The sequence below is a fragment of the Peromyscus eremicus genome, chromosome 17, assembly GCF_949786415.1.
Source record: "Peromyscus eremicus chromosome 17, PerEre_H2_v1, whole genome shotgun sequence".
Classification (NCBI taxonomy): Eukaryota; Metazoa; Chordata; class Mammalia; order Rodentia; family Cricetidae; genus Peromyscus; species Peromyscus eremicus.
In genome coordinates, this window is record NC_081433.1 from 52,839,418 (window position 1) to 52,866,363 (window position 26,946).

The 26,946-nt window shown below is 42.5% G+C and overlaps 1 protein-coding gene across 1 annotated transcript; it reads right to left on the bottom strand.

Moving 5' to 3' along the window:
* Window positions 1-9,736: 9,736 nt before the first annotated feature.
* On the bottom strand, window positions 9,737-26,637 carry Msmo1 (methylsterol monooxygenase 1). The gene is made up of 6 exons (XM_059244775.1): window positions 26,509-26,637; window positions 20,933-21,217; window positions 16,144-16,292; window positions 15,180-15,306; window positions 12,268-12,422; window positions 9,737-10,799 (listed from the first exon to the last, which is right to left on the bottom strand). Exons 2-6 carry the CDS (start codon window positions 21,185-21,187, stop codon window positions 10,604-10,606), a joined length of 882 nt encoding a protein of 293 aa, XP_059100758.1. The 5' UTR covers window positions 21,188-21,217; window positions 26,509-26,637; the 3' UTR covers window positions 9,737-10,603.
* Between the last annotated feature and the right edge of the window lie 309 nt (window positions 26,638-26,946).

Consider the following 26,946-nt stretch of genomic DNA (forward strand, 5'->3'; position numbering starts at 1 on the left):
AATAGTACCACTCCCTATGAGTTTATGGGGGCCAATTACATTCAAATTACCACAGATGCTATTTAAGATGGACACCTCCCTCACATCAGCTTTACCCCTCCTTAAAATTTGAAAAGGAGGGGGCTAGAGAAATGGCTCAGAGGTTAAGAGCACTGGCTGCTCTTCCAGAGGTCCTGAGTTGAATTCCCAGCAACCACATGGTGGCTCACAACCATCTTTAATGTTATCTGGTGCCCTCTACTGTCATGCAGGCATACATGCAGGCAGAACACTGTATACATAATAAACAAATAAATCTTTTTTTAAAAAAATTGAAAAGGAGGAAGATAAAGTTATCAGAGCTCTTTAGATACCCATTAAAAACTACTTTGCCCTGGTCAAAAGAATGGATCTGAGTTTTACCTCTGACACTGAGTGAAGACATGACATTCTGAGGCCCCAAAATATTATGGACTATTATCTCTTCCCTTAAGAGGTAATTCAACTAGACCTGTCAATCTTTTCTCTAAGATCTGAAAAAAGACTAGAATGGCACACTTGTAACTTCTACTTGATGTGTTGCTGGAGCTGAAAGCCAGAGCACGTAACTGAAGAGAAAGAAACCAACACCATCTAAATAGAAAAAGAAGTAAAATAGCTCCTTTGTGCAGAAGACATGACTTTATACATAGAAAATCTTAAAGACAGAATAAAAAGTATTAGTCAAGTAAATGAATGCTACAGGAAACAAAATCAACCAACAGGAATCAGTTGTGTTTCTAAATATAAATGACAAGCTATTGAAAGAAATGTTAGGAATATAATCCTACTTATAATAACACCGAAAGGAATAAAATACTCAGGAGTAAACTTAATCAGAGAAATAAAAGGCTCAAACACTGAAAATCAGAATTCACTGATGAAAGAAACCAAAGAAAACACAAATAAAATAGGCATTGCATGCTGGTTCTTTATAAAATAACATTGCTTAAATGACCATACTACCCAAAGCAATCTGCAGATGAAATGTAAGAGCTAACACACTCTCAATGGTATTTTATAGAAACAGAAAAAAAATCCTAACATTCACAAGGAATCACAAGAGACCTGCAGTAGCCGAAGCGAGTCTGAGCATGAGTTTGTTCTAAAAGCATCAGTTCTTCACTTCAAAATACATAAAAAGTGAGTGATGGAAGCAGTTAAGGCTCAATGAGATGAGCAAAGGAGCTTGGTATCTGACTGTGTAAGCCTAATAAAGTTAAATCCTCAGAACCAAAGTTGGAAGGTGAGAACGGACTATACGAGGATGTTCTCTGACCTCCACGTGTGTCCCGTGACAGGTGTACACAAAGTGGGGGGAAGGGAGAGCAGAAGGAGGGAATCATTTATAATAATAATAAATTAAATTTAAATTTAAACAGCAGCATGGAGCATTAAACTAATGATGACAAAAAAAGTCCTGGAGATGTGTTTCAAGGGTAGAGTGTTGGTCGAGCATGCACAAAACCCTGAGTGGAACGTCTCAGTACCAGAAAACCAGCAGCAAAACAAGACAAGCAACAAAACAGCAACAACCCCAAGCACACAGACCAATGGAACCAAATAAAAATCCCAGAATGAACCCACATATACAGCCAGGTGATCCTCCAAAAGACCTTGGTCAGGAATGTCTTCAGCAAGCAGTACTGGGGAGGCAGGTGGATCCTTGTTTTATAATATACCCCCAAATTAATTCAAAGTGGGATAAAGATTTAATTGTAAGATTTGGAACTGTAATTCCTTAGAATGAAACAGACAAAAAAAACTTCATGGCATTAGGCCAGGTAGTTTTTTAGATATGACTCCAAAAGTACAAACAACAAAGGAAAGTATCAACCACCTGTGACCGAATCAAAGGAAATGTCTCTGCAGAGCAAAGAAACTAGACTTTTTCTATCTGGGGGATTTTTAGGAACGGAATGAATTCACAAGCATTCTGATGGTCACTTTTCTTTATTCTCATGTTGTTCTCCTTTCTATTTTCTCATGTTGGCTCCTTTCTTGTTCTTTCTTGTTGCTCTAAATCTCTTTTGTTCTTTACAGCTGTATATACCCAATAGATTCTTTCATGCTGAATATAGGAGTTACATTTTAAGGTCACATTCCAGGAAATGATAAGAGACAGAGCCATCCTGATAACATATAAGTAATAAATCTCATCCCCCTAATTGGTGGGCTGTAGCTTGCAGCTGCAAAGAAAGAACCATTTATTACCTTAATTCTCTTAATATGGTCTCACTTGGCATTCTCCAAGGCACAATGACATTAAAAACGTTTTAAATCTTGAAATATATCTTTCTGTCCTGCCTGTAACTTTAGACCATAAAAAAAGGAAACTTGCAGTTCTTTCTCAGGGCTAAGAAGTCAGATTATACTCTGCAGCCCTGGCTAGTTGGAAAACATTTCCCGATGGAGTCTCTGAACAAAAGCCATTTGTTCTTAGCAATTTCAAGACCTAGCATAAAAACAGTTAGTTGACTTACCTTTGAGTCTCGTATCATAAAACCAAGATTAGGAGTTTGTGCAGAGAATTAATTACTGAGGAATTTGTGCAAGGAGTTAATTGTTGTCCTAGATAATTAGCCAGACCTAGGAGAGCTAGTGCTGCAATAAAGTTGCTCTGTGCCTTTAACCTTGGTCTAACAAATCAGATGGCTGGCTATTTTGTCCTTGTGAATTAGATTGCTTTCCTTGGGAAATTTTAAAACCCATTAGAAAGGCATCTGAACTTACTTTGAGGTTTTAAATCAGCTAATAATATGAAAGCTTTCTTAGAGCTGTTTTCCTATGTCAGCCTTAGCTATGGTATAAAACAGTTTTCAGGGACTATATTATTCCTGGCTTGTGTAGTATTTCTCTGTATTCAATTATTCAAAAACTCTGTGTAAGCTAACGTTATTGATATCACATGAACAATACAGTTTAAGGAGGAGTCATCTTCTAGACAGTCCCACAGATATAAATGCCCATAAGACTGAGATGTAATCATGAGATACACACATTACAGGTAGTGGGGAATTCCCCACACCATATACGTCATATCAGATACCAAAGGTACAGCAGAAGCAAAAGACATTCTGGAGTCTGTATTCCCATGAGCCTTGCTTGAACAACACATATCCATCACAAAGATATTCCTCTGGTGGCCTGACCCCTGAACTTTAATTGCCATCTGCTGCACCTTTGATATGTCTACAGGCTGCCAGCAAAACCTACAAGAAAACAGTCAGTAGAATGAAGAAACAACTTACAAAATGAGAGAAAATGTTTGGAAACTGTTTATTTGACATAAGAGTGATATTCTGAATGTGCAAGGAACTCAAAACAGTAGCAAGACTGAAATAACCCAACTTTAAAATAGGGAAATGACCTGAATAGACATCTCTTAAAATAGGACACATAAATGTCCAAGTGTACAAAAAAACTACATTCAACATCACTAATCACCTGGACAGTCAAAGCAAAGCCATGAAGAGACAGCACCACACTGAGACTTGGTCTTCCCCAAAAGACAACTCACAGTCACTCATGCGCTTCTTGTAGCACGTCTCATAGAAGCCAAGATACTCGGTCCAGCCAGGTGCCCTGGTTTGTTTTCTATTGCCGTGATAAGCCACCATGACCAAAAGTAACTTGGGGAACACAGTTTATTTCAGCTTAGATTTCCAGGTCATGATCCAACACTGAAGAAAGTCAGGGCAGGAACTTGAAGCCAGGAACTGAAAGCAGGGGCCATGGAGGGATGTTACTTAATGGCTTGATCCTCATGGCTTGCTCTGGTGGCTTTTTTATACAACCCAGGACCATCTACTTAGGGGTGGCATCACCTACAGTGGGCTGGGACCTGCCATATCGATCTTAATCAAGATAATGACCAATAAACCTGACTTCAGGCCAATCTGATGGAGGCATTTTCTCAACTGAAGTTTCCTCTTCCCAAATGACCCTGGTTTGTATCAAGCTGACGATGATGATGATGATGATGATGATGATGATGATGATGATACAACCAGATATGCATACAAAGATTACTGACTGGATAAAAGAACTGTGATGTATAAACCATGGAATATTATTCATTCGAAGAAACAAGGTGCAACAACAAAGATGGAATTGAAAGACATTGTCTTAAGTGAAACATGTCAGGTATGGAGGACCACACGTTCTCACTTATGTGTAGAAGTTTAAAAGTTGATATTGGAGCTAGGGAGACAGCTCAATGATTAAGAGCACATGCTGCTCTTGCAGAAGACCCAAGTTCAGTTCCCAGTACCCATGTCAGGCAGCTCACAACTGCCTGAAATTCCAGGAAATTTGACAACTTCTCCTGGCCTCTGCAGGTACACACACACACACACACACACACACACACACACACACACACACCCCACAACACATGTATGTGTATGCATGCTTGCTCACAAATAAAAATTGAGAAATAAATGTTAAAAGGTGAAATCACAGCTGGGCAGTGGTGGCACACGCCTTTAATCCCAGCACTCAGTAGGCGGAGGCAGGTGACTCTCTGTGAGTTCGAGGCCAATCTGGTCTACAGAGTTAGTTGCAGGGCAGCCAAGGCTACACAGAGAAACTCTGTCTCCAAAATCCAAAATGGGAAAGAACTGAAATCATGTAAATACAGAATTAAATAGTGGTCACTAGATCCTGGGAAAGAGACAAAGAGTAGGTAACTGTACAGGGTTCTGCTGTATAGGAAAACTATCTTATAATGTTCTATAGCACAGTAGAATAACTGTGGTTAACAGCAATGAATTTAATATTTCAAAAATAGCTGCTAAAAACGGTTTTGAATGTTCCCATTCCATAAATATCTATCAAGGTGACACATATTCCAGTTAATTCTGTTCTACACATTGTATATATGTATTGAAATGTCACGCTGTACCATGTAAATAGACAATTATAATTGTGTGGATTAAAATGAATATGCATTTTTTGAATTAATGGAAGAGTTTTCCAAGTTTAAATTCTTTCCACCATAAATTGATATTTTGATTGTTTGACTTTACTATGTTTTACTTAAGGGTTGCAGAAACCCTGACAGCCCACCACTGTCCCTTCTTTATTCAGTCTTTCATCAGTTTTCTGTTTCCTAGGAACTCGCTTTTTATCGTATGCAGACTGCCTATGTCATCACCACTTTCTATATCCCTCCCACTGCTCCGCCTCTCCTTTGATGAGCTGATGTTGGACTACACAGCCAACAAAAATTAGGTAACAGCACCACAGAAAGGCTCCGATGGTGCTTTGTCCAGCTCGCATCATGCGAGACAGGAAATAGAAAGCAACCCAGGGCTAAATGACAAACGCTTTGATGGAAACCAGGCCACAGAGTCCCATAGTCATCTCTCCACCTCAGCTTGCCTCTTTTGCAGAACCTCAGAACAGAGTAGGCTCCATTGTCTCAAGGCTTCCGAACAAACTCCCAAGAACATCTTGACCTAGCCTGGTTCATTTTCCACTCCCTGCCCCACCTTCTCCCGGTCCCTGTAGCAAGCTACCTTTGGTATCTAATATAGTCCATGTTCTTTCTTACTGCTGGATCTCAGCACACATTGCTCCCTGTTCCTGCAGGGCTCTTCCCAGCAAGCCCACTCACTTCTGGGTAACTCTCCGCTGTCATTCTTCTCAAAAGCAACTCATGGAAACTCCCTAACAGGGGATTCCAGGCTCCCTGAGTCTCTCTCTGTCAATGATTTTAATCATTATCACTAAATTAGCAATGGCCTTCCTCTCGCCATCACCTGTGGGAGACCATCTGGTTATCTTAGAATTCAGTAGACTTGGATCACTGACACATTCGATGTTTATGGACTAAATATATATCTAATTCTTAAAGAGCTCAAACCACACCCCTCAGCTGAAATCTGAGCCTCTGTTTTTCAAACTGACCCTCAACAGTTGAGGAAGGATTTTAGGGGGTTGGTGGTGGCTTCACCGTGAAATGCTTGTCGGGATTCTTTTGTTTGTTAGTTTGTTTGTTTGTTTTTGGTGTTTCGAGACAGGGTTTCTCTGTGTAGCTTTGCACCTTTCCTGGAACTCACTTTGTAGACCAGGCTGGCTTCGAACTCACAGAGATTCACCTGCCTCTGCCTCCCGAGTGCTGGGATTAAAGGTGTGCACCACCACCTCTACTTGTCTGGGTTCTTTAGGCTGAAATCATTTCTTTAATTACTGGAAGCAGCTGGTGACTGTGGACACAGGCAGATCTAGAGGAGTGCTCTGATCTCCACTACCTCCTACCTCTGTCCCTTCACCTGGAGACACAGTCTGTAACCAAGGGGAACCTGCAAGTCCGAGGCTTTGAAGACTTGTGTGGGTGAACCAGTCAGGTCTTGTTTTGTTGCAACCAAAATAAATAGAAATGGCTCAATGGCGGAGGAGAGAAAGATTTAGTTCATTATCTCGAAGAAGACCAAGAAACCTTTCTTAGTTTGTTTCTAATTTGCTCCTTACTCCAGCAGAGAACCTTTCTCCTCACGTCCCTTGACCAGGCTTGTTAATCTCAGCCTGGGACGTTTTAGGATGTAAACAATTAAAACTGCAGGGCAGGCTTGCTGCCGTGTTTAAAGGGAATGTATCTTAACAGTGTGGTCTGAGCACTGTTACCATCTTGTTACATGCTCCCATGCACTGAATTAATGATTTGCAGAGTAAGTCTCCATCTGCATAGGACTTTCGAATGTTTGGGTTTAGTGGCACAATCCAGCATGGCCAAGGAAACACTCCTATCTGAATGGTCAAATAAATAAATTTGAAGATCAAAAGATTACCTGTTGGTAAACTAGATTCCCTGGGGGATTGTTACCAAGACTGCCTAACTCCTTAGTTATTTGACTTTTTCAATCCTGCATAAGACTCCTTACAACAGAAAATCACTTTTATTTTGGAAAATGTTATAAGAAGAGAGTGGGAAAGGAGAGAGGAATGGGGAGAAAGGATAAGATTATTATGGTCTAAAATAAGAAAGACCACCGGGAGGTGGTGGTGCACACCTTTAATCCCAGCACTTGGGACGTAGAGGCAGATAGATCTCTAATTTCAAGGCCAGCCCAGTCTATAGAAGTAGTTTCAGGAGAGCCAGGGCTACACAGAGAAACCCTGTTCAACACCCATCCTCCAAAAGGATAATACATAAATACCATTTTAACATAAAGTTTCCAATGAAATTAAAAATAAAACTGACAAGTTTTTGTTCTTAACAAAACTTCTGTGTATTGTGAATTTTATATATATATATATATAAAATATATATATATAAATATATATATATATATATATAAACATATATACCTTACAAATGTGTAATTGGTAATTCTATCAAACCATTAAGTAACCTTTGAGATAGGAGATCTCACTATGTAGCACAAATTGGCCTGGAATTCCTTTAAAAAAACATTTAATTGTGTGTGTCTTAGCTACTGTTCCATTGCTGTGAAGAGACACCATGACCAAGGCAACTCAAAGAAATCACTTCATTGGGGGCACCATCGCATTTTAGAGGGTTAGTCCGTGATCACTGATCATTGTGGCAGAAAGCAGAGTCGTGACACTAGAGCACTAGCTGAGAGCTTTACATCCCGGTCTGCAGACAGAGGAGGAGATACACGCGCGCGCACACACACACACACACACACACACACACACACACACACACACGCACACACATGAACATCATAGCATGTCTGTGAAGATCAAAGGGTGGCCTGCTGCAGGGACTGATTCTCTTCTACCCAGTGGGTCCTGGGAGTCAAACTCAGGTCATCAGGTTGGGTGGCTGTGCCTTTTTCCAGAGCCATCTCACAAGCCCCAAAATCTTAAATGGACAACAAAATCCGAATGGACTACATAGTAAGACTCTCTCTCTGAAGAACAGTACAATCCAACATAGAAATAATGGTGAATGTTGACTCTTGTCTTGGTTGAACCAGGAGGTACACGGGGTGACACAGCACACTCTGCTGTGTCTGTGAGGGAGTTTCCAGAGGCCATCAATGAAGGGAGTGAGGCTATCTCTGAACGTGGTTGGCACCATTTCGTAAACTGGGGACTGGATGGAATAAGGAGACCTGACAAGCACATGGTGCAAACATACATGCAAGCCAAACTCCTATACACATAAAAAGAGTAAATACTTAAAAAGGAAGAAGAAATTCTGCTTTTAAGAGGGGGGGAAAAAGTTGTTTCTATATGTATTACAGGTTGGCCTAGAATTTGTAATCCACCTGCCTCAGTATCATGAGAGCTGGGACTATTGGCATGTGTTATCCCAGTTTTTATCAACTATTCTCCAGGGTAGAATCAAGGCTATGTATTGAGGCTTTGTATTTTAGCCTTCACATCTATTAATTCAGAATTCAACTAGGGAACAAGTTTTGGCTGCATAGTGTCTATTCTATATTGACATATTTGGGCATATGAATCTTTTGAAGATGTATTTTTATTTATGCCTAGGTTTCTTTCTGTTCCTGTTATAAAACACTCCGGCCAAAAGTAACCCAGGGAGGAAAGGCTTTATTTGGCTTATACTTTCAGATTACAACCACTGAGGGAAGTCAGGGCAGGAACCTAGAGGTGAGAATCTTGAAGCAATGTTGCTTCTGCCTCTCTGTGGCTAGTTTAGCGGCTCTCTACAGGCCAGGCCCATCTTCCTAAGGATGGTGCTGGCCATAGAAGACTGGAACCCCCCCCCCATCAGTCATCAATCAAGGCAATCCTTCATAAACATAGCTGCAGGCCAATCTGATCCAGGCAATCCCTCAGTTATGACCCCCTTAGAAGACTCTAGGCTGTGTCAGATTGACAATGGAGGCCAACTAGAACAGTGCGTGCGCTTATGTGTATGGGTTCCCTTGGAGACCAAAAATTGGGGGGGGGGCGCAATTCAGGACATGGGAAGTGCTTGCTGAATATTAGTTCATATTGAGTAGGTTGGTGGCACAGCTGTCTAGTATATTGGACAAGTCCCTAGGTTTGACTCTCCAGCATTGAGAAGAGAAAAGAGGTGAATGACTTTGGCATGCACCAAGTTATTTAAGCATGTTTACACCATTTCTAGCTCTAGAAGATGCTTTCCTCCCAAACAGTTTTGTACATTCCATGGGCATGAAAGTGAACGGTGAAGACTAAAAAGAGAATTTGCAGGTAGTCTCATAACCACACAGCACAACACCACTTCATGCTGTATCCCGAACGGCTGCAAAGACAAATTTACACACACACAAGCACACACGTGGGAGCACACGTGAGGCAGATAGGGAACAAAACTTAGAAACAAACCTGGCCGAGCACAGTGTGGTGGTTCATGTCTATATTCCAGCAGCTGGGAGGCTGAGGCTGGAAGATTGCCGGTGAGGCCATCCTGGGCCACACAGTAAGAAACCTTTGAAGACATGGCTAGCCAGTCATGGCCAGTTATCCCTGTAATCTCAGCACCTGGAAAGCTGAAGCAGGATGGCAAATTCAATGTCAGCCTAAGATGGACAGATCCTGTATGAAAGGAAGAACTAAGGACTGGGATGTAGTCAGCAGTCTTTGCCTGGAGGGTATCTCCTTCCATCTGTGTGGAAAGCCGTCCAAGGCCAGCATGCTGCCCCAACACCTTCACTGTGGCAGTGGAATTCCCACTATCGACCAGCCACCAAGGACACACTGCAACCACCAGCAAAGCTTAGCAAGTAAAAAATGGAATCATTCCTTTATTGTAAAGCTTCCTTTAATGATTTCTGTGCTTTTCCTTATAAGAATAAAACATGACAGCTAATCTTCACAACTGAAAACCAGAGACTTGGACAAAAATCACATTTATTTCAACAGCTCTGGGTGCCAGTCGAGAAGTCAATTCACAAAGCTCACGACGCGACTTCAATGAACACTTGACACACGAAAACAAGGGTCGACAGTGGAAATGAGCTCTCAGTTTAAAAAACACCTCAAGTAATTTGAAAATCTTTTAGACTATAATATTCTATATACATCGCGTAGGAAATGAGTCAATTTACAAGATAAAGTTATTACAATCAAACAATCCTTCACAGAAAGAATAGTCCTAAATTGGTCAGTCCCAGACCAGAATGGGGTTTCAGTCACTTGCTCTGTCAGCTGATAGATTCAATTCACGATATTTTCATTTTGGGTAAATTCTAAAAAACACTATGTCTAAAGTCAACTAGAAGGCCATCATCACTGTTGAGAAAATTTTTGAACTGACCAGCGTATGTAAAAGGCTTAAAAGGCAATGTCAACTTCAGCCGCGGGTGGCATGAAGTGATAAGTTGTACATTAATACTTCCCCCAACACCTGAAACCTTTTGATGCAGTTAAGCAATATGGCCTTTAAAACCTCATGAAAACTGTACTTAAATATATATATTTATTTATTCCCACATATACAGAACTTGAATGTAAAGTAGAAAAGTTCCCATCTGGAAGATAATTAAAGGGCGTTAATGTTCTTTTTATCACTTAGCAGCCAAGTCTCGTGCTTATTTCTGCTCCCCAGAAGCAATGTTAGTTACTAGCTCCAGTTGAGGAAACGTATCTCCAAGAGGTGTATGAGGAGAATTCACTCAGTCTTTTTCCCAAGCTTCTTCATCTTTTCATTATAGGCATGATACTGGGCGTCTGTTCCAAAGAGTCTATCCCACCATGTGAAGGTGGATGCGTAATTCCCAATGAAGTTCATGTGGTGGAAATCGTGGTGCCGAGAACCCGTATAAAAGGGGATGAAGTTCAATGGGTTGATAGGAATGTAATAACCACTGAAAAGAAAATGATACAGGTTATTCATGAGACACATCATTAGCAGTCACATGCTCGTTAGCAAGCAGCATTCCGCTTTACCCAAATCACTTCGTTTCTCACATGTTTACAAGACAAAAACTTGGCAGTGTGTGGTGGCAGACACTGTAGCCCCAGTTCATGAGAGGCTGAGTAGAAGGACTGTCAGTACATGGCCAGCCTGGGCTACAGAGTGAGTTTCAGGTCAGCCTGGGCTCTGAGGCCCTAGCTGGAAAAACAATAACAAGAAACCTTATAGGAAAAGGTACATGTTGGGAGATTTTGAAAACCTTAAAAGACACGTGGAAATCTGATACCAAGAAATGAAAGGAAGGACCACAGTAATAAAGCAGTCACACATTTTCAAGAAACACTTTTTTCTCTTTATAGAGGAGCCTGCCCACCACAATCTAGAAAAAGTGTAAACCACGTTCATAATGCTACCTATGTTTTTGAGGAAAAGTTATGTGAAATCAGCCTCAAGTATCTACAAAGTTTAAATACCACTGTGTTGTTTTAGTTGGGGAACAAATGACTTCAAAAAGAGTCTTGATGGGTCTACTCTCTTTAGTTTGATATCTGAGATTGGACACAACTCCTTACCACGTCTCCAGTCTGTGGAGAGGGGGCACCTGAAACACGTCCATATTTCATCAGCTTCCTTATGTAACTGCTTTCGTCAAAGCCACCTAGAACCAGCAATAACCTTACAGCAGAGGCTACTGGTTCCAACACTCTCTTGGGAGTGAGGTTCACCATAGCAGGATAACTGCTGGCCCTGAGCTTTGCTTGACAAGACACATGCTGTCATTTAATAAATGGTAACAGATCAGTCTATTACAAAAACATCTATTATTTGTACTTCTATTCAATGATTATGATTCTCTCTTTTAAAATAACATGAGAGGGCTGGGTGGCAGTGGCGCATGACTTTAATCTCAGCACTTGGGAGGCAGAGCCAGGCAAATCTCTGTGAGTTCTGGGCCAGCCTAGTCTACAGAGCGAGATCCAGGACAGGCACCAAAACTATATGGAGAAACTCTGTCTCGAAAAACCAAAAAAAAAACCAAAAAAAAAAAAAAAAAAAAACCCTGAGAGATAGTTAGTGATTAAGGTATGTGTCACATAAGCATGATGACCGGAGTTCAGATCCCTAGAAACCCACATAAAAGCTGGGTGGCCTGCCTGCAATCTAAGCCCAAAGAGCTAGGGATGGGATACATTCACAGAAGCAAGCTCACTAGCAACACTGGGGAGTTCTGACTGAGAAACTCTGCCTCGGAACAGTGATCATGTTCACACGTATCCACACACACATAAAAAACATACATACAAAAGCAATCATGTTTACATATACCTCCACACACATAAAATCATGCATTCACACACACAAGCACACCAACACACATGAAAATGATGTCTTCTACCAGAACAGAAAGCATTACTCACCTATGGACATCAATAGTTTCCAGCAAACGTACTGTCACCCATGCCCAAAGGAGAATTACGTGATCACAGAAAAGCACAATTCCAATGAAAAATCCAGTCCCAAGGATTATGGTTTCTAAAGGATGTGCATATTCTGCTTCAATTCCGAATGGAGCCTAAATCAAACAGAGTAAGAATTCCTTACTATATTGTGATGGTTAATTTTGTGTCAACTTGCTATGATATGGTTAATGTCTGAACCAGCAGATTTTATTTTTCATGAAGGTGGGTTCCATCCTGATAGTGAGAGGCCTTCCAAGCAAGGATGAGGCTTCGCAAGGATGAGGCTTCCCAAGGAAGAAGGGACTCACGTGACAATCACAGACACCATATCTCACTTCCTGGCTAGTTGCTCTGCAAAATTTGGGCCCCAGACAGCAAAATCATTTTCTTCTTTTTTGAGGCAGGGTCTATGTAACTGAAGTTGGCCTTGTACTCATAACGCCCCTGCCTCTGCTTAAGTGTTGGGATTATAGGAATATACCACCAGATTTTAAATAAACTTATGTGCATAGTAGCTTCGTGTTTATTCTTTCTCTGGAGAGTTATTGCAGAATATTTGTTTATACTATGTGAAGATGTGTCATTGTGATTGGTTTAACAAAGAGGCGAATGGCCAATAGGTAGGCAGGAGAGATTGGTGGGATTTGTGGGGAAAGGGAAGAGAAGAAAGAATCTAGGCACGAGAATTACACCAGTGAGAAGCCAATAAGACCGGAGAGAGTCAGACATATAGGATGAAAGAAAGGTTAAAAAGTCACATGGTAAAATGTAGATTAATAGAAGCAGGTTAATTTAAATTGTAAGAGCTAGTGAAACAAGCCTAAGCTAAGGTTGAGCTTTCAAAATTAATAAGAAGTCTCCGTATCATTATTTGTGAGCTGGAGGCCCCAAAATCTGACTACAGAGAACCTAATGTATTCAGTTTATACATATAGTTTTATAAATTATATTGTTTGTATAAGTAGTGATGGTGATCTAGCTGTACATATACAAATAATAACAACAGTTCTCAGTAAATTTCCTATCAATCAAAAGGTCTAGGGATATGAATTTCTTAGTATTCATCTTTTCTCTAACTTCAACTCTAATTAAACATTGATTTACCTATTTGTGTGTGTGTGTGTGTGTGTGTGTGTGTATGTGTGTGTGTGCGCTCATATGCATGTCCACTGAGCTCAGAGGACAACCCTCAGGAGTCAGTTCTTTCCTACCACCTTGCAGGATCCAGGGATCAAACTCAAGTCACTAGGCCTTTAACTTTAATTTAATTTAACTTTAATTTTTAGTTTATGAATCTGTAGTTACTTTACCAACAGAGGAATGCTTATACATGCACACAGAGTACTCAAACCTTAATCATGGTTTTGTTTTCTGAAGTTACGTTTACCCTACATTTACCTAAATTAACTACTATCCTAAAGTATTAACTCAAGAAACAATGCTTTAAATTGTGTACTGCTCTGAGTAATGCAGTATCAGTCTCAGTCCTCTCAATGAGATTCACTCTTTTGTCCTGAATACATTCTCTGTCTAGTAGTTACGTTTAGATGTCTTAGTTATCAGTATGGTATCTTATCCATATTTTTGGGTATCCACTGAGACCTACAGAAAAGCAGGTCTGACTTAAAAATAAATAATCTGTTCTGAAAATGTACTTCAACTGACTAATTGCTTTAGTTTAAGTAGTAAACACTTACTGTTTATGCATCTCATTTAAATGACCCTTCATTACTATTACTATAGCCAGTACCAATCTGCCAGCTGTCAGGATGTCACCAGTAGGGTGAGGATCTCAACTGTTAGGTCTCATAGCTCATAGTCTTTAAAGTATCAATCATAGTGAACTATAAATTTAAAAAAAGTATATATATATATATATATATATATGACATGTGTGTGTGTTGTGTGTGTCTTTAATTACATGTACGTGTGCATGTGGACATGACTGCAAGTGCCATGATTATGAGTGGCCTAATATGGGTGCTGGGAATTGAGCTCAGGTCTTCTACAAGAGTAGGATGTGCTCTTAACCACTGGGCCATCTCTCCAGTTCCTACCCTGAAAATCTAACACTGAAGAAAACTTTTTCTTTTTTTTTTTTTTTTTTGGTTTTTCGAGACAGGGTTTCTCTGTGTAGCTTTGCGCCTCTCCTGGAACTCACTTGGTAGCCCAGGCTGGCCTCGAACTCACAGAGATCCACCTGGCTCTGCCTCCCGAGTGCTGGGATTAAAGGCGTGCGCCACCACCGCCCAGTGAAGAAAACTTTTAGGCCTGGTTCTGTATAGATGTGTACATCATATTCTTCAATATCATGCCAATAGAAAAGAAATAAAAGGCCCAAGAGATGGCTCAGTGAGTAAATGTGCTCACTATGCCAGACTGTGGAGTTGATTTTGATCCTAGGACCCATAGTATGTCCAAAGGTAGAAGAGAGAGAAGGCTGGAGAGATGGGTTGGGGGTTAAAAGCACTTGCTGCTCATACAAGGACACAGATTCAGTTCCCACACTCACATTGGGTAGCTCCAATTACCTGTAACTCCAGTTCCAAGAGATCCAAAACCCTTTTCTGGCTCTGAGGGCATCTGTACACACAAGGTGAACTGAACACCCATACACTCAGGCACACGCAGATACATATAAAAAAAATTTTTTTTTTAAGGTAGGAGAGAGTTGACGCCACAAAGTTGTCCCCTGACCCTACATGTGTCCTACCTGCCATATCATATGTGTGCATGCACACACACATATAATAAAGTTATTTTTAAAAAGGACGTGTGATAAAATACCACCAATGGCTTCTAAAGATGCCTAAAAAACAACCCAGGTTTTTCCACCTCAGTAGAAAAGCTGAAGTATGGTCCTAACATACCTGAAACTCATGGTGGACTTTATGAATGTATTTATAAATCCTCTTGTGATGGAGGAGCCTATGCAGGAAATAGTGCCAGGTATCCTCAATGACGGCACAGCCCAAACACCTTGCCAAAATCATATACCTGTGAGAGGCAAACAGTGATGAATAGGGAGCAACAGTGACTTAGGATGAGCGGTCAGACATTCCACAAGCCGAATACCCAGTCATCAGCTTGACCTAACAACAAATTCACCAAAGTGCAAGACAGCTGAGCTGGGTGCGGGTGGCCACACTTCTAATCCCAGCACTTGGGAGGCAAGGGCAGGCGGATCTGAGTTTGAGGCCAGCCTGGTCTACAGAGGGAGCTCCAAGCCAGCCAGGGCTACACAGTGAGACCTGTGTGGAAGCAAACAATGCTGGTAGGTAAGGCTCCACGTTACAATCTGAGAGGGGGGAGGGGCAAAGAGTTTGACCCTATTTCCGTAATATTTTATGTTGCCGAAGACCTGGGTACAAAATTTGTTAAGAAACCAAAGTCTAAAGTTAACAGTAAAACAACTGCTTTTTCTACCACAGACATACTTAATTTAAATAAAATGATGAAAAATAATCTGTATGCAAGTGTGCTCAGGCCCCTGAGGCAGGCTATGGACTAGCATGTAGCCCAGGAAGATTCTGGAGCTTCAGGCCACCCGCCTCCCCTCCTGATGCTGGGACCACAGGCGTGTGCCACCACATCCTGTTCAAAGGTTCAATTCAAAAAGTGGACTTTCAATCTGTAGTTGGTTGGCTACAGGGATGTAGAACTCAAGAGGCAAGGAGTGACTGTGGACCTAGGTTCTGATACATGTATGTCCAGTTACATCAGGACATAATCAATTTTGGAGTATTAACCAACTGAAGAAAATACACATTAAGCAAAATTTAATTGAAAAACAAACCATGAATGAATATAAACATCAAATTATCATTGACATACCATCTTGGCATTCTTTCCCAATCATAAGGAATACTGAAAAATTCTGTAAAATAATAAGTTCCACAAATCATAGGCAGCTGGATAAAAAAATGATTAAAGAGAATTCCTTTCAAACACTTCCACTGGCCTTCCAAGTTTTCTGGTTTATCCTATGGAGAGAGAAAAAAAAATCACAATACTTAAAACTAGCTTGTTATCAGTAGTTCAGCTGAACAAGTAGAAATAAATTCTTATAATTTCTCCAATGTGTATAATCCCTCAGTGGCAAGGGATCTTGACAACTACTATAATTACTTTCAACAGGTTTTAAAAAATGTTAATAGACAAATATGACCTAAAACTAAGAAGCACTAGGAGATGAGTAACTAAGTATCCAGGCTTTGCCACTTCCTTTCCAGAGAAGTCAATCATGTTACGTTTACATTGAGTGTCCCACCGGAAGCCTGCACAAGCAGCAGCTCACGGCTCTGTCAAAATATCCAGGTATTCAGTGGCATTCATAAGGAAATAAGGACCTTCTGTATGCACATGATGAGAGCTATCAGTTGTTAAGACCTCAGGACCTCTGGACATGTGTGCTTTGGTGAGTACATGTGCATACACAAAATACAAACAATAAAATATATATGAACAAAACAAAAAACGAATCCTTAGTCTAAGACTCAACCTATAGACTTATAATTAGAATGTTGAACTAACTAACCAGCTAATCAGATGTGTGCTCACAAGGAAATCAGTTTTCTCAGCAACAAAGCAAGTGGACTTAACACACAGTAATTTAGACTGTCTTTTATTTTTACTGTAAGGATTCATTGACCCCACTCCAAACCTCTTGTCTCTGACCAAAGAATAACCTGAACGTTCAGGCTTATTTGAGATGGTACCTCTAGCTCCTGGCTAGACTCTGGTTCTCAAGGAGCTTTAAGAAAAACACAAAGTTTAGCAGGTAAACTGAGAAGACTAGAAAATGCTGCCTAGCATCTGTAAAGCCCTGGGCTTCCTTAACCAATGCCTCAGGTGTGCGTGTGTGAAATAGAATAATCAACTACTATTATAGGAAATAAAACCACAGGCTGTGTTGTTTATATGGTATGTGCAAGCTGGCTAATCGGACATTTAAATGCATGCCTAATACAATACCAAAGCTTACCACCTTTTACTTAATATGCATATCTGTACCCTAGATCCAAGGGATATCCCACTGGGGCCATGGACTCTCTGATGTTTCAGTTAGATCTCTCTTTGAGGAAACTTATCGAACTGTGATTTTTTTTTTTTTAAAGAAACAATCCCTGCAGACTCTGTTTCACGTGTCATGCATGCCAAACTTCCTCTAACTAGCATGCACACAGATGAACTGTCCAGCTGCTCAGTTAGTCTCTTGAAGGTGGAACGTGCTTACTAGTGGTTAACCTCCCCGGCAGTCCCAGTTTTCAGTGGATGGACTTTTACCTGCATATATGTCTGTGTCCCATGTGTGTGCCTGTGCCGCTGGAGGCCACAAGAGGGCACCAGATCCCCTGGAACTGGAGTCCCAGACCTTTGTGAGCTGCCACATGGGTGCTGAGAACCCAGGTCTTCTGGAAAAGCAGCGAGTGTTCCTAACCACTGATCCATCTTTCCAGCCCCTAGCTCCTTTTTTGTTTGGTGGGAGGGAGGTGTGCAATATTTTTTGAGTCATGGTCTCAAATGTCTTATGGTGGCCTCAAATTTCCTAAGTAGCAGAGAATAACCTCGAACCTGATCCTCCTGCCTCCATCCAAGTGCTAAGGTTACAGGTGTGAGTCACACCTGTTGAGGATATTCTGGGAGGCCTGCTCTTTTCTGAAGGGAAATGGAGGAGCAGTGGATCTAGGGGAAGAGAAGAGGTGTTGGGTGGGGGTGGAAGGAGGGGAGGTTGCAGTCAGGATGTATTGTATGAGAAAAGAATAAGAAAAGGGGAGGGGCTGGAGAGATGGCTCAGTGGTTAAGAACACTGACTGCTCTTCCAGAAGACCCGGGTTCAATTCCCAGCACCCACATGACAGCTCACAACGGTCTGTAACTCCACTTCCAGGGATCTGACACCCTCACACAGACATACATTCAGGCAAAACACCAATGCATATAAAAATAAAATAAGTAAATTAAAAAAGAAAAAAGGGAAAAAAGTTTTAAAAATGTTCTGTGTTAAATAATATAATTCTTGAATATTTTACGGTGGACTTTCTAAAGCACTGAGCAAAAGACATGAATTGTTTTGTACGTGTTTCAATCACAGTATGTGCTTTCAGAATTTACAAATAGAATTACCTCCACATTTTTTTTTTCATCTAATTAATTGTGCTGTGGGGGTGGGAGGTAGAGTCCAGGATCTGTCTGCCTTTCTTCTTTTTGTTTTGCCCTATTTTATACTGTTGCTGTTGTTGTTGTTGCTGTTGTTGTTATTGATACAAGGTCTCACTATGCAGCCTTGACTGGCCTAGAACTTACTCTGTAGACCAGGCTGGCCTCAAACTCATAGAAATCCACTTGCCTCTCTCTACCCGGCTCTAGGGTCTTGCACAGGCTAGACAAATGCTATACTACAGAGCTACAACTCTAGGTTTTATTTTCTTCTCAAGCCCTTTATGCTGTGACTACCTGCAGCCATTCTATTCAGCCTTTCATTAGCTGTAACCAATCAGATTGTGGGTTTTGTTCCTCTTGTGTGTGCTACTGACTTCAAGTCATAGCCCTGTGAACGCTAGGCAAGCCCTCCAACATTGACTACATCCTCAGCCTCACTTAGGCTTTTTCCTTTCACATTTATTTCCTTCTAAGGCCACCCACACACCCTGGGCTACAAAAGCTCTCCCCTGGACAAGGTACCACCACCTATAACCAAGCAGTCAGCTGTAGAGGGCAGCGGAGGAAGAAAACACGCTTCAGCTCGGTGACCCGATGAATCAGCCTTACTTATAAATGAATCAGTGGATGACACACAGCGGCCAGAATCACCTCTGTGACTCAGAATTTACGACATTTAAACAGAGATGTTTTCCAGCTCAGGCCCTTTCATCAGAAGCACCTTGGACGTGCTCCATGGAACGGAGGCTGAAAGGGGCATCCTATGGGCTACCTCTCTTTTTATCCCTTTCCCTTCTCTCCTCTTGGCTTAGAATCCACGGGTACCTGATGCCTATGTTAGCTGCAGAGGAACCTGTGGTGAGCCCTTCCTTACAGTGACTCACTGGGAGAGGCCACAGAGCTCAGAGCCTGACGAGACACAACCTGCAACCCACAAACCAGAGGAACACTCAGCACCTAGTTTCTGCCACTGTTGAGTGGCCTTGAGTTTAGTTGGTTTAGATTAGTCAATGGTGGCATTGAAAAAAAAAAACAACTTTGGAGTTGGAGATGGTCCATGTCTATCAACACTCAGGAAATGAAAGTGAGAAGATCCCAAGTTCAAGGCCAGCCTGGGCTATACATGCAATGTTACCTCAAAACAAACAAGAATTAATACTGGCGTACTAAATGTTGACAAATCCTTTCTGTCTCTATACTTGTCCAAATTCTTCTTAAACCCCATGCTAAGCAGGGTGGTGGTGGCGCACACCTTTAATCCCAGCACTTGGGAGGCAGAGCCAGGCTGATCTCTGTGAGTTCACGGCCAGCCTGGTCTACAGAGCGAGATCCAGGATAGGCACCAAAACTACACAGAGAAACCCTGTCTCAAAAAACCAAACCAAACAAACAAACAAACAAACAAACCATGCTAAGCAAATAGTCTACATATTAGTAAGAATTCATTCTGCCACCTTTGTTTAAATCTAAGACGAAGTATTGTGTGTACCCGAGGACCTTGTTATGTACCGAGTCTATCAAATACACTGAAACAAGGCACATGACCTTATTTGGGACCATAAGAAAAGGGCCCTACACCTATCATGTATGTATGGGATCTTTCCGTACTGACGTTCAATTAGATTTGCTGAGGCTGTAGGAGTGGGAAGAACTGCAGCAAAGTAGCCACGAATAGTTTCTTTTTTCCTGGATGGGGGGAGGAGGGGTACAGGTGAGGTTTGAAAAAATGTGTGTGTGCTGAGGATTAAACCCAGGACCTTGAGCATGTTTAAATACATAAGCTACACCTGCCCGCGAATTTAAAAATTAAAATTTATAAGCCCCAATTAGATAAGCATTACACCTTCCTAAAATTTATTTTGGACAATTCTTTGAAACACCATCAATAATGATCTACATTGATTTTGTCTAACACACCACCTGCTGCAAGCGTGAGAGTGCTCAGCTCTCTATGTGTAGCATAAATACAGAGCAAAACTCATACAACCATGAAAGTAAAAATATCACCAGGCAGTAATGGCGTGTACCTTTAATCTCAGCACCCGGGAGGCAGAGGCAGGTGGATCTCTGTGAGTTCGAGGCCAGCCCGGGCTACAAAGCAAGTTCCAGAACAGGCTCCAAAGCTACACAGAGAAACCCTGTCTCAAAAAAAGAAAAAACAAAACAAAACAAAAAATCAAAAACAAAAAAAGAAAGTAAAAATACCAAAATGTCTCTCGAAGCAGTTTAATTTGGGCTAGTTGGTAAAATAATAGCCTAGCTTTATTGGGTTGAATTAAACATATTATGAAAATTAATTTCCCTATTCCCTTACTGCCTTCTTAAGGTAGTCCACTGGTCATTTAAAGCTATGTAAGTAGCTTCGTTTTATTTCTACTGGACGGTACTGATCTCAAAGCTCAGTGTTCTTCAAAAACATCCAACACCATCAATGATAGTATCACAGACATATCACACTCACCTTTTGAATTTTGTACTTTCTCATGTAAGGGATAAATTGGAATAAAAATCCAGGCAAAGAGAACAAGAAATAGATGGCTTCGTGAACTATGAGGGACCCCCAAGTTGCGATCTGGAACTTTGTATAGTTATCCAGCATGTAGCCCCAAGCGTTCTTAAAGGGCTCCTGCAGAGGGTTCTCAGGCAGCAGGGAATCCAGATACTCCACAGCCAGCGATGCTGAGCTGAAGATGTCAACACTTTTGTTTGTGGCCATTTTCAAATCTCTGTGAGGAGCCTTTTATTTCTGTAGTAAGTAAGCAGAGAAGCAAAACAATGAAATCCTGAAAAACAGCATAAAAATATCTCCTGATATTTTTAAGTGACAATTACTAAACAAGGACTACTTTCTTAGGTTATAAAGATGATTAAAAACGATCATCATCTCCATGTCCTTTCTATAGCAAGATCTAAAAGAACAGTGGGCAAGGAATTCCAAGCTAACTTTCGGCTGTCAGCATAGCTCAGTACCCACTTGCCACACAGTATCCTGAGTTCGATCCCTAGAACCCAAGTAAAGATGGAAAGAGAGAAGAGACTCCACAAAACTATCTTCTGATTTACACACACACACACACACACACACACACACACACACACACACACACGAAACTTAAAACCAAATAGTTTGCCAAAAGTGACTAAAAGTTAAGTTCTGACAAGAACAAAATGGCACTGGTAAACAAAGCCAGAGATCAAACGTCAAACCACAAAAAGCATCCCAACACGTGATAAAAGAGACACAGTGTACTTTAGAAAAACCCAGTAGAAAAAACAACAAAGGCCATTGATAGGCAGTTCATAGAACAATGGAGCCAAACGGTCCCCCAAGTCCCACAGTGCCTGCTGTACAAGCACAAGTACTGGGTTCAAACTCCCCGCACCTACATACAAGCTAGGTACAGCGGTGGGCATCTGTACCCCCAGCTCTCAAACGGAGGCACTCTAGGTTCAGTGAGAGAGCCATCTGGAAAAAACAACCAAGGCACAGAACAACGGAGGGAAACAGCCCACATTGACCTTCAGCCTCTACATGTACACTCACAGGCACGCATGCCCACACGCACACATACACACAAACCAAGAAACTTCCCTCCTTCAAAGGAGGAACTATACCCCAAAGAGATACTTTTGCCCAAGCGGCAAACCTTTTAAAGTTCAACAACCCCCTGCTCAGAACTGGTATGCAAAGAGACATTATCCATACTGTTGGCTTGGGGCAAATCAGTTTATCATTTGAGGCAAAAAATCAGCAATATTGACAATGATCTGGTCCGTTCACTCAAGGGTAGAAGACAACACGCTAAGCTAGAAGGACGCATAGCTTCTAACTAGCACCAGATTTAGAAAGAATATGGAGGTCCATAAGCAGGAGATGAGTTAAATAATACAGCTGTTTACAAGTATGAGACAGCCAGGCACGGTGGCTGACACCTGTAACCCCTGTACTTGAACCTGAGGCAGGAGGATTGCCGGGAGTTCAAGGTGAGCTGGAACGACACAGGAAGACATCTTCAAGATGTCTCCAGTAAAACCAAATAAAGTAATGATGATGATGGAAACAACTGCTCGTGTCTCCAGCTCCAAGGCACCAGATCCCCTCTCCAGGACCTTCAGGCACCTGTACTTACACATACCATGTTGTTCTCCCCAACGGCCCCCATATACAGGTAATAAAAATGAAAATTAAATTAAATAAAATCCTATTTTGTATAGGATGACATCTAAAATCTAGTCTTAACCCCAGAGACACATTTATAGAATAGCATGTACAGCAAGAGCCAAATATGGCTACGTAAAAGCGAAGTCCCCGTTTTTTTGTGAAAACCACATTATTTCCTCTATACACTTCAACTCATGCATGTGTACACAGTGCGTGCGCGCACGCGCACACACACACACACACACACACACACACACACACACACACACACACACAATGTACAGGACAAAACCGTTCCTACAGTGCTGGTCTGTGAGGAGAGATCTAAGGGGAAAGCAAGGAGGAAAACCTTTCCCTGTTACACTTTCTTTACAGTTTTAGCTTCTTTCCTTTCTTTTTTTTTTTTTTTAAGACACGGTTTCTCTGGCTGTCCTGGAACTCACTTTGTAGACTAGGCTGGCCTTGAACTCAGAGATCCACCTGCCTCTGTCTTCTCAGTGCTGGGATTAAAGATACCACACCCAGCTTAACTTTAATAGTTTTGATTTCTTAGAGTAAACTATACTGTACCTATTTAATAAATGTTAGCCTAACTGGTCACCAGTCAAACACGATGGACTTCATTGTGAATCTCACTTTCATGAAAAAAAAAAAAAAATCCCTGCTGTTCTTAATTTATAAATTGATGGCCCATTCCATAAAAACCAAATCAAACTAAAAAAACCTATGATAGGGCTCAGCTGGTAAAGTGCTTGCCTAGCATGCAAAGCCCTTGGTTCCATTTCTAACATCACATATCCTGGGCATAGCGGTGTCTATCCCAATGCTCTGCAGGTAGAGGCGGGAGGGTCAGAAGCTCAAGGTGATTCTTGGCTACAACACATCAAGTTCAATGCCAGCCAAGGATACATGAGGCACAATCTCAAAAAAAGTATTTTTATAGCACTACCACTTCTAAAACTGACCTCTTGTCCTATTCTATATAAGAGGCAGCAGGGAGCTAAACCACCCTCTTTCAGGCCTTCAAGCTAGTTCACTCTTAGGACTTTCTGCCCCACCCCTTAGCCAATGGCTTGTTCCTGGTCACGTACCTGCTGGCCTCACAATTTGTCCTCATTCTTTTCAAGTCTTCCTATGTTCTTATCTCACCAAGGACATGTCTCTCCTTTGTCCTTTCTCAGTCCATGTCCTTCACAGACATGAAACCACTTCCTTCATTCAAAGAACATATACGTGGGACTGGAGACTGGAGTCAGCCATTTAGAGCACTTGGTGCTCTTACAAAAGACTCAAGTTCAATTCCCAGCACTTGCACTGTGGCTCACAACCATCTGTAACTCCAGTTCCAGGGAATCTGACACCAGGGGTACCAGGAATCCACAGACATAGATGAAGGGAAAACACTCAATATACATAAAACAAATAATTTTTAATTAATAATAATAAAATAAAAACATATTCAAGTCTGCCTTTCTAGAGAAAATCTTTCCTATCTATCATTCCCAAGGCTACAATGGAAAGACTGTGAGTTTCAGGCCAGTTTGGTTCCCATGAGACACTGTCTAAGAAAAGAGAAGAGGGCAGGAGGCAGAAAAGAACCCCTAATCTCTACCATGTCTCCCAGGCCACTGCTATTCACCCTTCTCAATGGAAAGTTCCACATAAAAGCACCACCCTCTTCCACCCACACGGAGCTCTTAGCACTGAGCTACCCACTCATACCAAGATACTGCCAACCATCTACCTCAAAGTTGCAAAACGTTGATTAGCATCCCAATCTCCGTTTTTCCTGAGGACATTACCAAATTTGACAATGACCAATGAACACTACTTCCTAGCTGCATGCCCTAGATTTGGGAGATGCTAAAACTGAACCACAATGTTATCATCTGAAAAAATACTCAACAATAAACTTCTAGTAAACCCAAGGAACATTACACGTTAAGTGCTGAACCTAAGACCTGGCACACAGCACCTAAAATAGGCTGACAATTATTGAGCACCTTGCGTATCAGGTACGTGCTGTCGTTTTAAGCTAAACCCTGCCACGCCATCATGAAGTGGTGGTACATTTATTATCTTCAGTTTTCAGATGATAAGCTCAGGTTTAGAATCACCATGGAACCTGTCCAAAGTTCCACAGTCGCAGAGTGGAGGAGCCCACACATTCACTAGTGCGGTGATGCTGTTATTTTAAACAGTGCTCACAATTGACATTACAGTAAAAGCCTAAAGCTTACCCAGGCCTCATGATGAGACTCTACTCACACAACTTCATTTTCTCACTTCCTATTATTTTCTATTCTGATCATTATTCTTAAAAAAAAAAAAAATCACTAAGCCTCCCTGCTGTCAAATCCAATATTCTCTGGAGCTCATTTTATTTGACCAATCTGGATGATGATTTTTCTTTCTTTTTTTCTTAAAATGAGGGTTTTAGTTCAAGTTGGCCTCCAACTATGCAAATAAGGACAGCCTTGAACTCCTGATCTTCCTGCCTCCACTGCCCACACACCAACAACAATCTTGGAGATCTGACATTCCTCTACTTGACATTTTTCCTTGGCTCATTCATGGAATTCACGAAGATTCCCTCTAACAGATACCTGTGTCTATGATGTGCAGTCACTGTGCTACCCCCGCCCTCCCTCCTGGACGTCCCAAAGCATCACAAAACAATAGGACCTGTAGGGATACAAGCGAAACTACAGACAGGTATGAGGACAGAGAAGCATAGAGTTTCCGGGCAAAAACACGTTCTACATGGAGACCTGGACGTGACATGGAAGGGACCCGATGACAACAGAGTTGTGGTGGGGATAAAGTGCTACAGGAGAAGACGAGAGAGAATCTGGTGCTCTTTGATGTAGCCTCCTGAGCCAGGAAGCCCTGATGGTCCTAACCATTCCACACTATCCTGGCTAATCCTACTGCCTGGTTCAAAAGATGATGTCCATCATCTATAACTCCTCTCCAGATCCAGGTTCTGATTATCCAAAAGGTTGCTGGACGTCTACCTCCATTCCAAGATAGTTCGGGTCAAACTTCAAGGCTGCATCCTAGAGTTTATCAGGGGCTTCCTCCCAAGCTCGCTTTAATGCCTAACTTGAGGAACTTCATCTCCAACGAAAGTGTTCTAGTCTCTCCCAACTCAGCCCCCCCCGGATTAAGTCTTCCAACTCCCACACAGTGTTGGGACAGAGTTCAGGTATCCCGGGTTTACGCTCTGCAATGAAGGGAGGAAGATGGGCATGGAGTTGTCCATTGAACAAAAGCATCATTAGAAGTGATCAAAACAGCAGAGAAGGTTTCATTGACGGCCTCCTCACCTTTGAGCAAACGGCTGGCCTGGAAACCCGATCTGAATCAGGTAGACTAGATGCCCAGGGCGGGGGGGGGGAAAAAAAAGGAAGAAAGAAATGGATTCGTGGTTCCTCTGATTAACTCAAAGCCTGGCTGACCATCTGAGTCGTCCCACCCCCCCCCCCTCTTTGGTTACTGCAGCTGACTGCACCCCACGTCCCTCGCTGCCGGCTGTGGCCTCCTAAACCAGCTCCTACTCATCGATGGTCATGCATCTGAGACACCTTCCCAGAGCCACAAACGCAGAACGCATCTTATTCCCTCCCCCCCAACCCCCCGTGGGAACCGCGTCTTAAAAAAGTTTCAGTCTTAAAAAGACTGAAGTCATCAACGATCCAGACTCCGGATGACTGCAAACTCTTTAAAGGGCCCCCGAGTGTGGTTCCGGTTCCATCGCTCCCTTGGAGGCTTGCACAGCCGAGCTCCTTCCCACCGCGTCCCTACCGGCCCCGGGGGTCCCGATCTCGGCCGCCCTCCACGCGACCCCGACCCCGGCTCGCCGTGCTCCTCACCTGGCGTGGCCGCGATGGCCTGCGACCTCCCCCTTGCACAGTACCCCGGGGCAGGTGCAGCGGGGCGGCCTCACTTTACTTCTCCCGGCTCAGGGGCGGGGCCCGGAGGGCGCGGCCGGCCCCCTCTCCTGCCATCATTGGTCCGCCCCCGGCTCCCGCCCCGCCCTCTCCGCGCAGCGATTGGTCCGCGCCCGCGGCCCGGCAGCGTGTGACTCGCGTCAACGAAGCCTGGCGGCGCCGGCCATTGGCTCCCCGGATGGAGTGAGGATAGTGAGACCCGCGCGGACAGCCAGTCGGCGGCGCCGCAGCGCGTGACGGCGTGACGGGGCGGGGCAGCCGTGCCTCCCTCCCCTCCCCCCCCCCCCCCCCGGCGTCGCCGTGGCAACCGAGCGGCGGGTCCCCAGGCTGCCTCCCGGGGATGTGGGCGCCATGTACAGC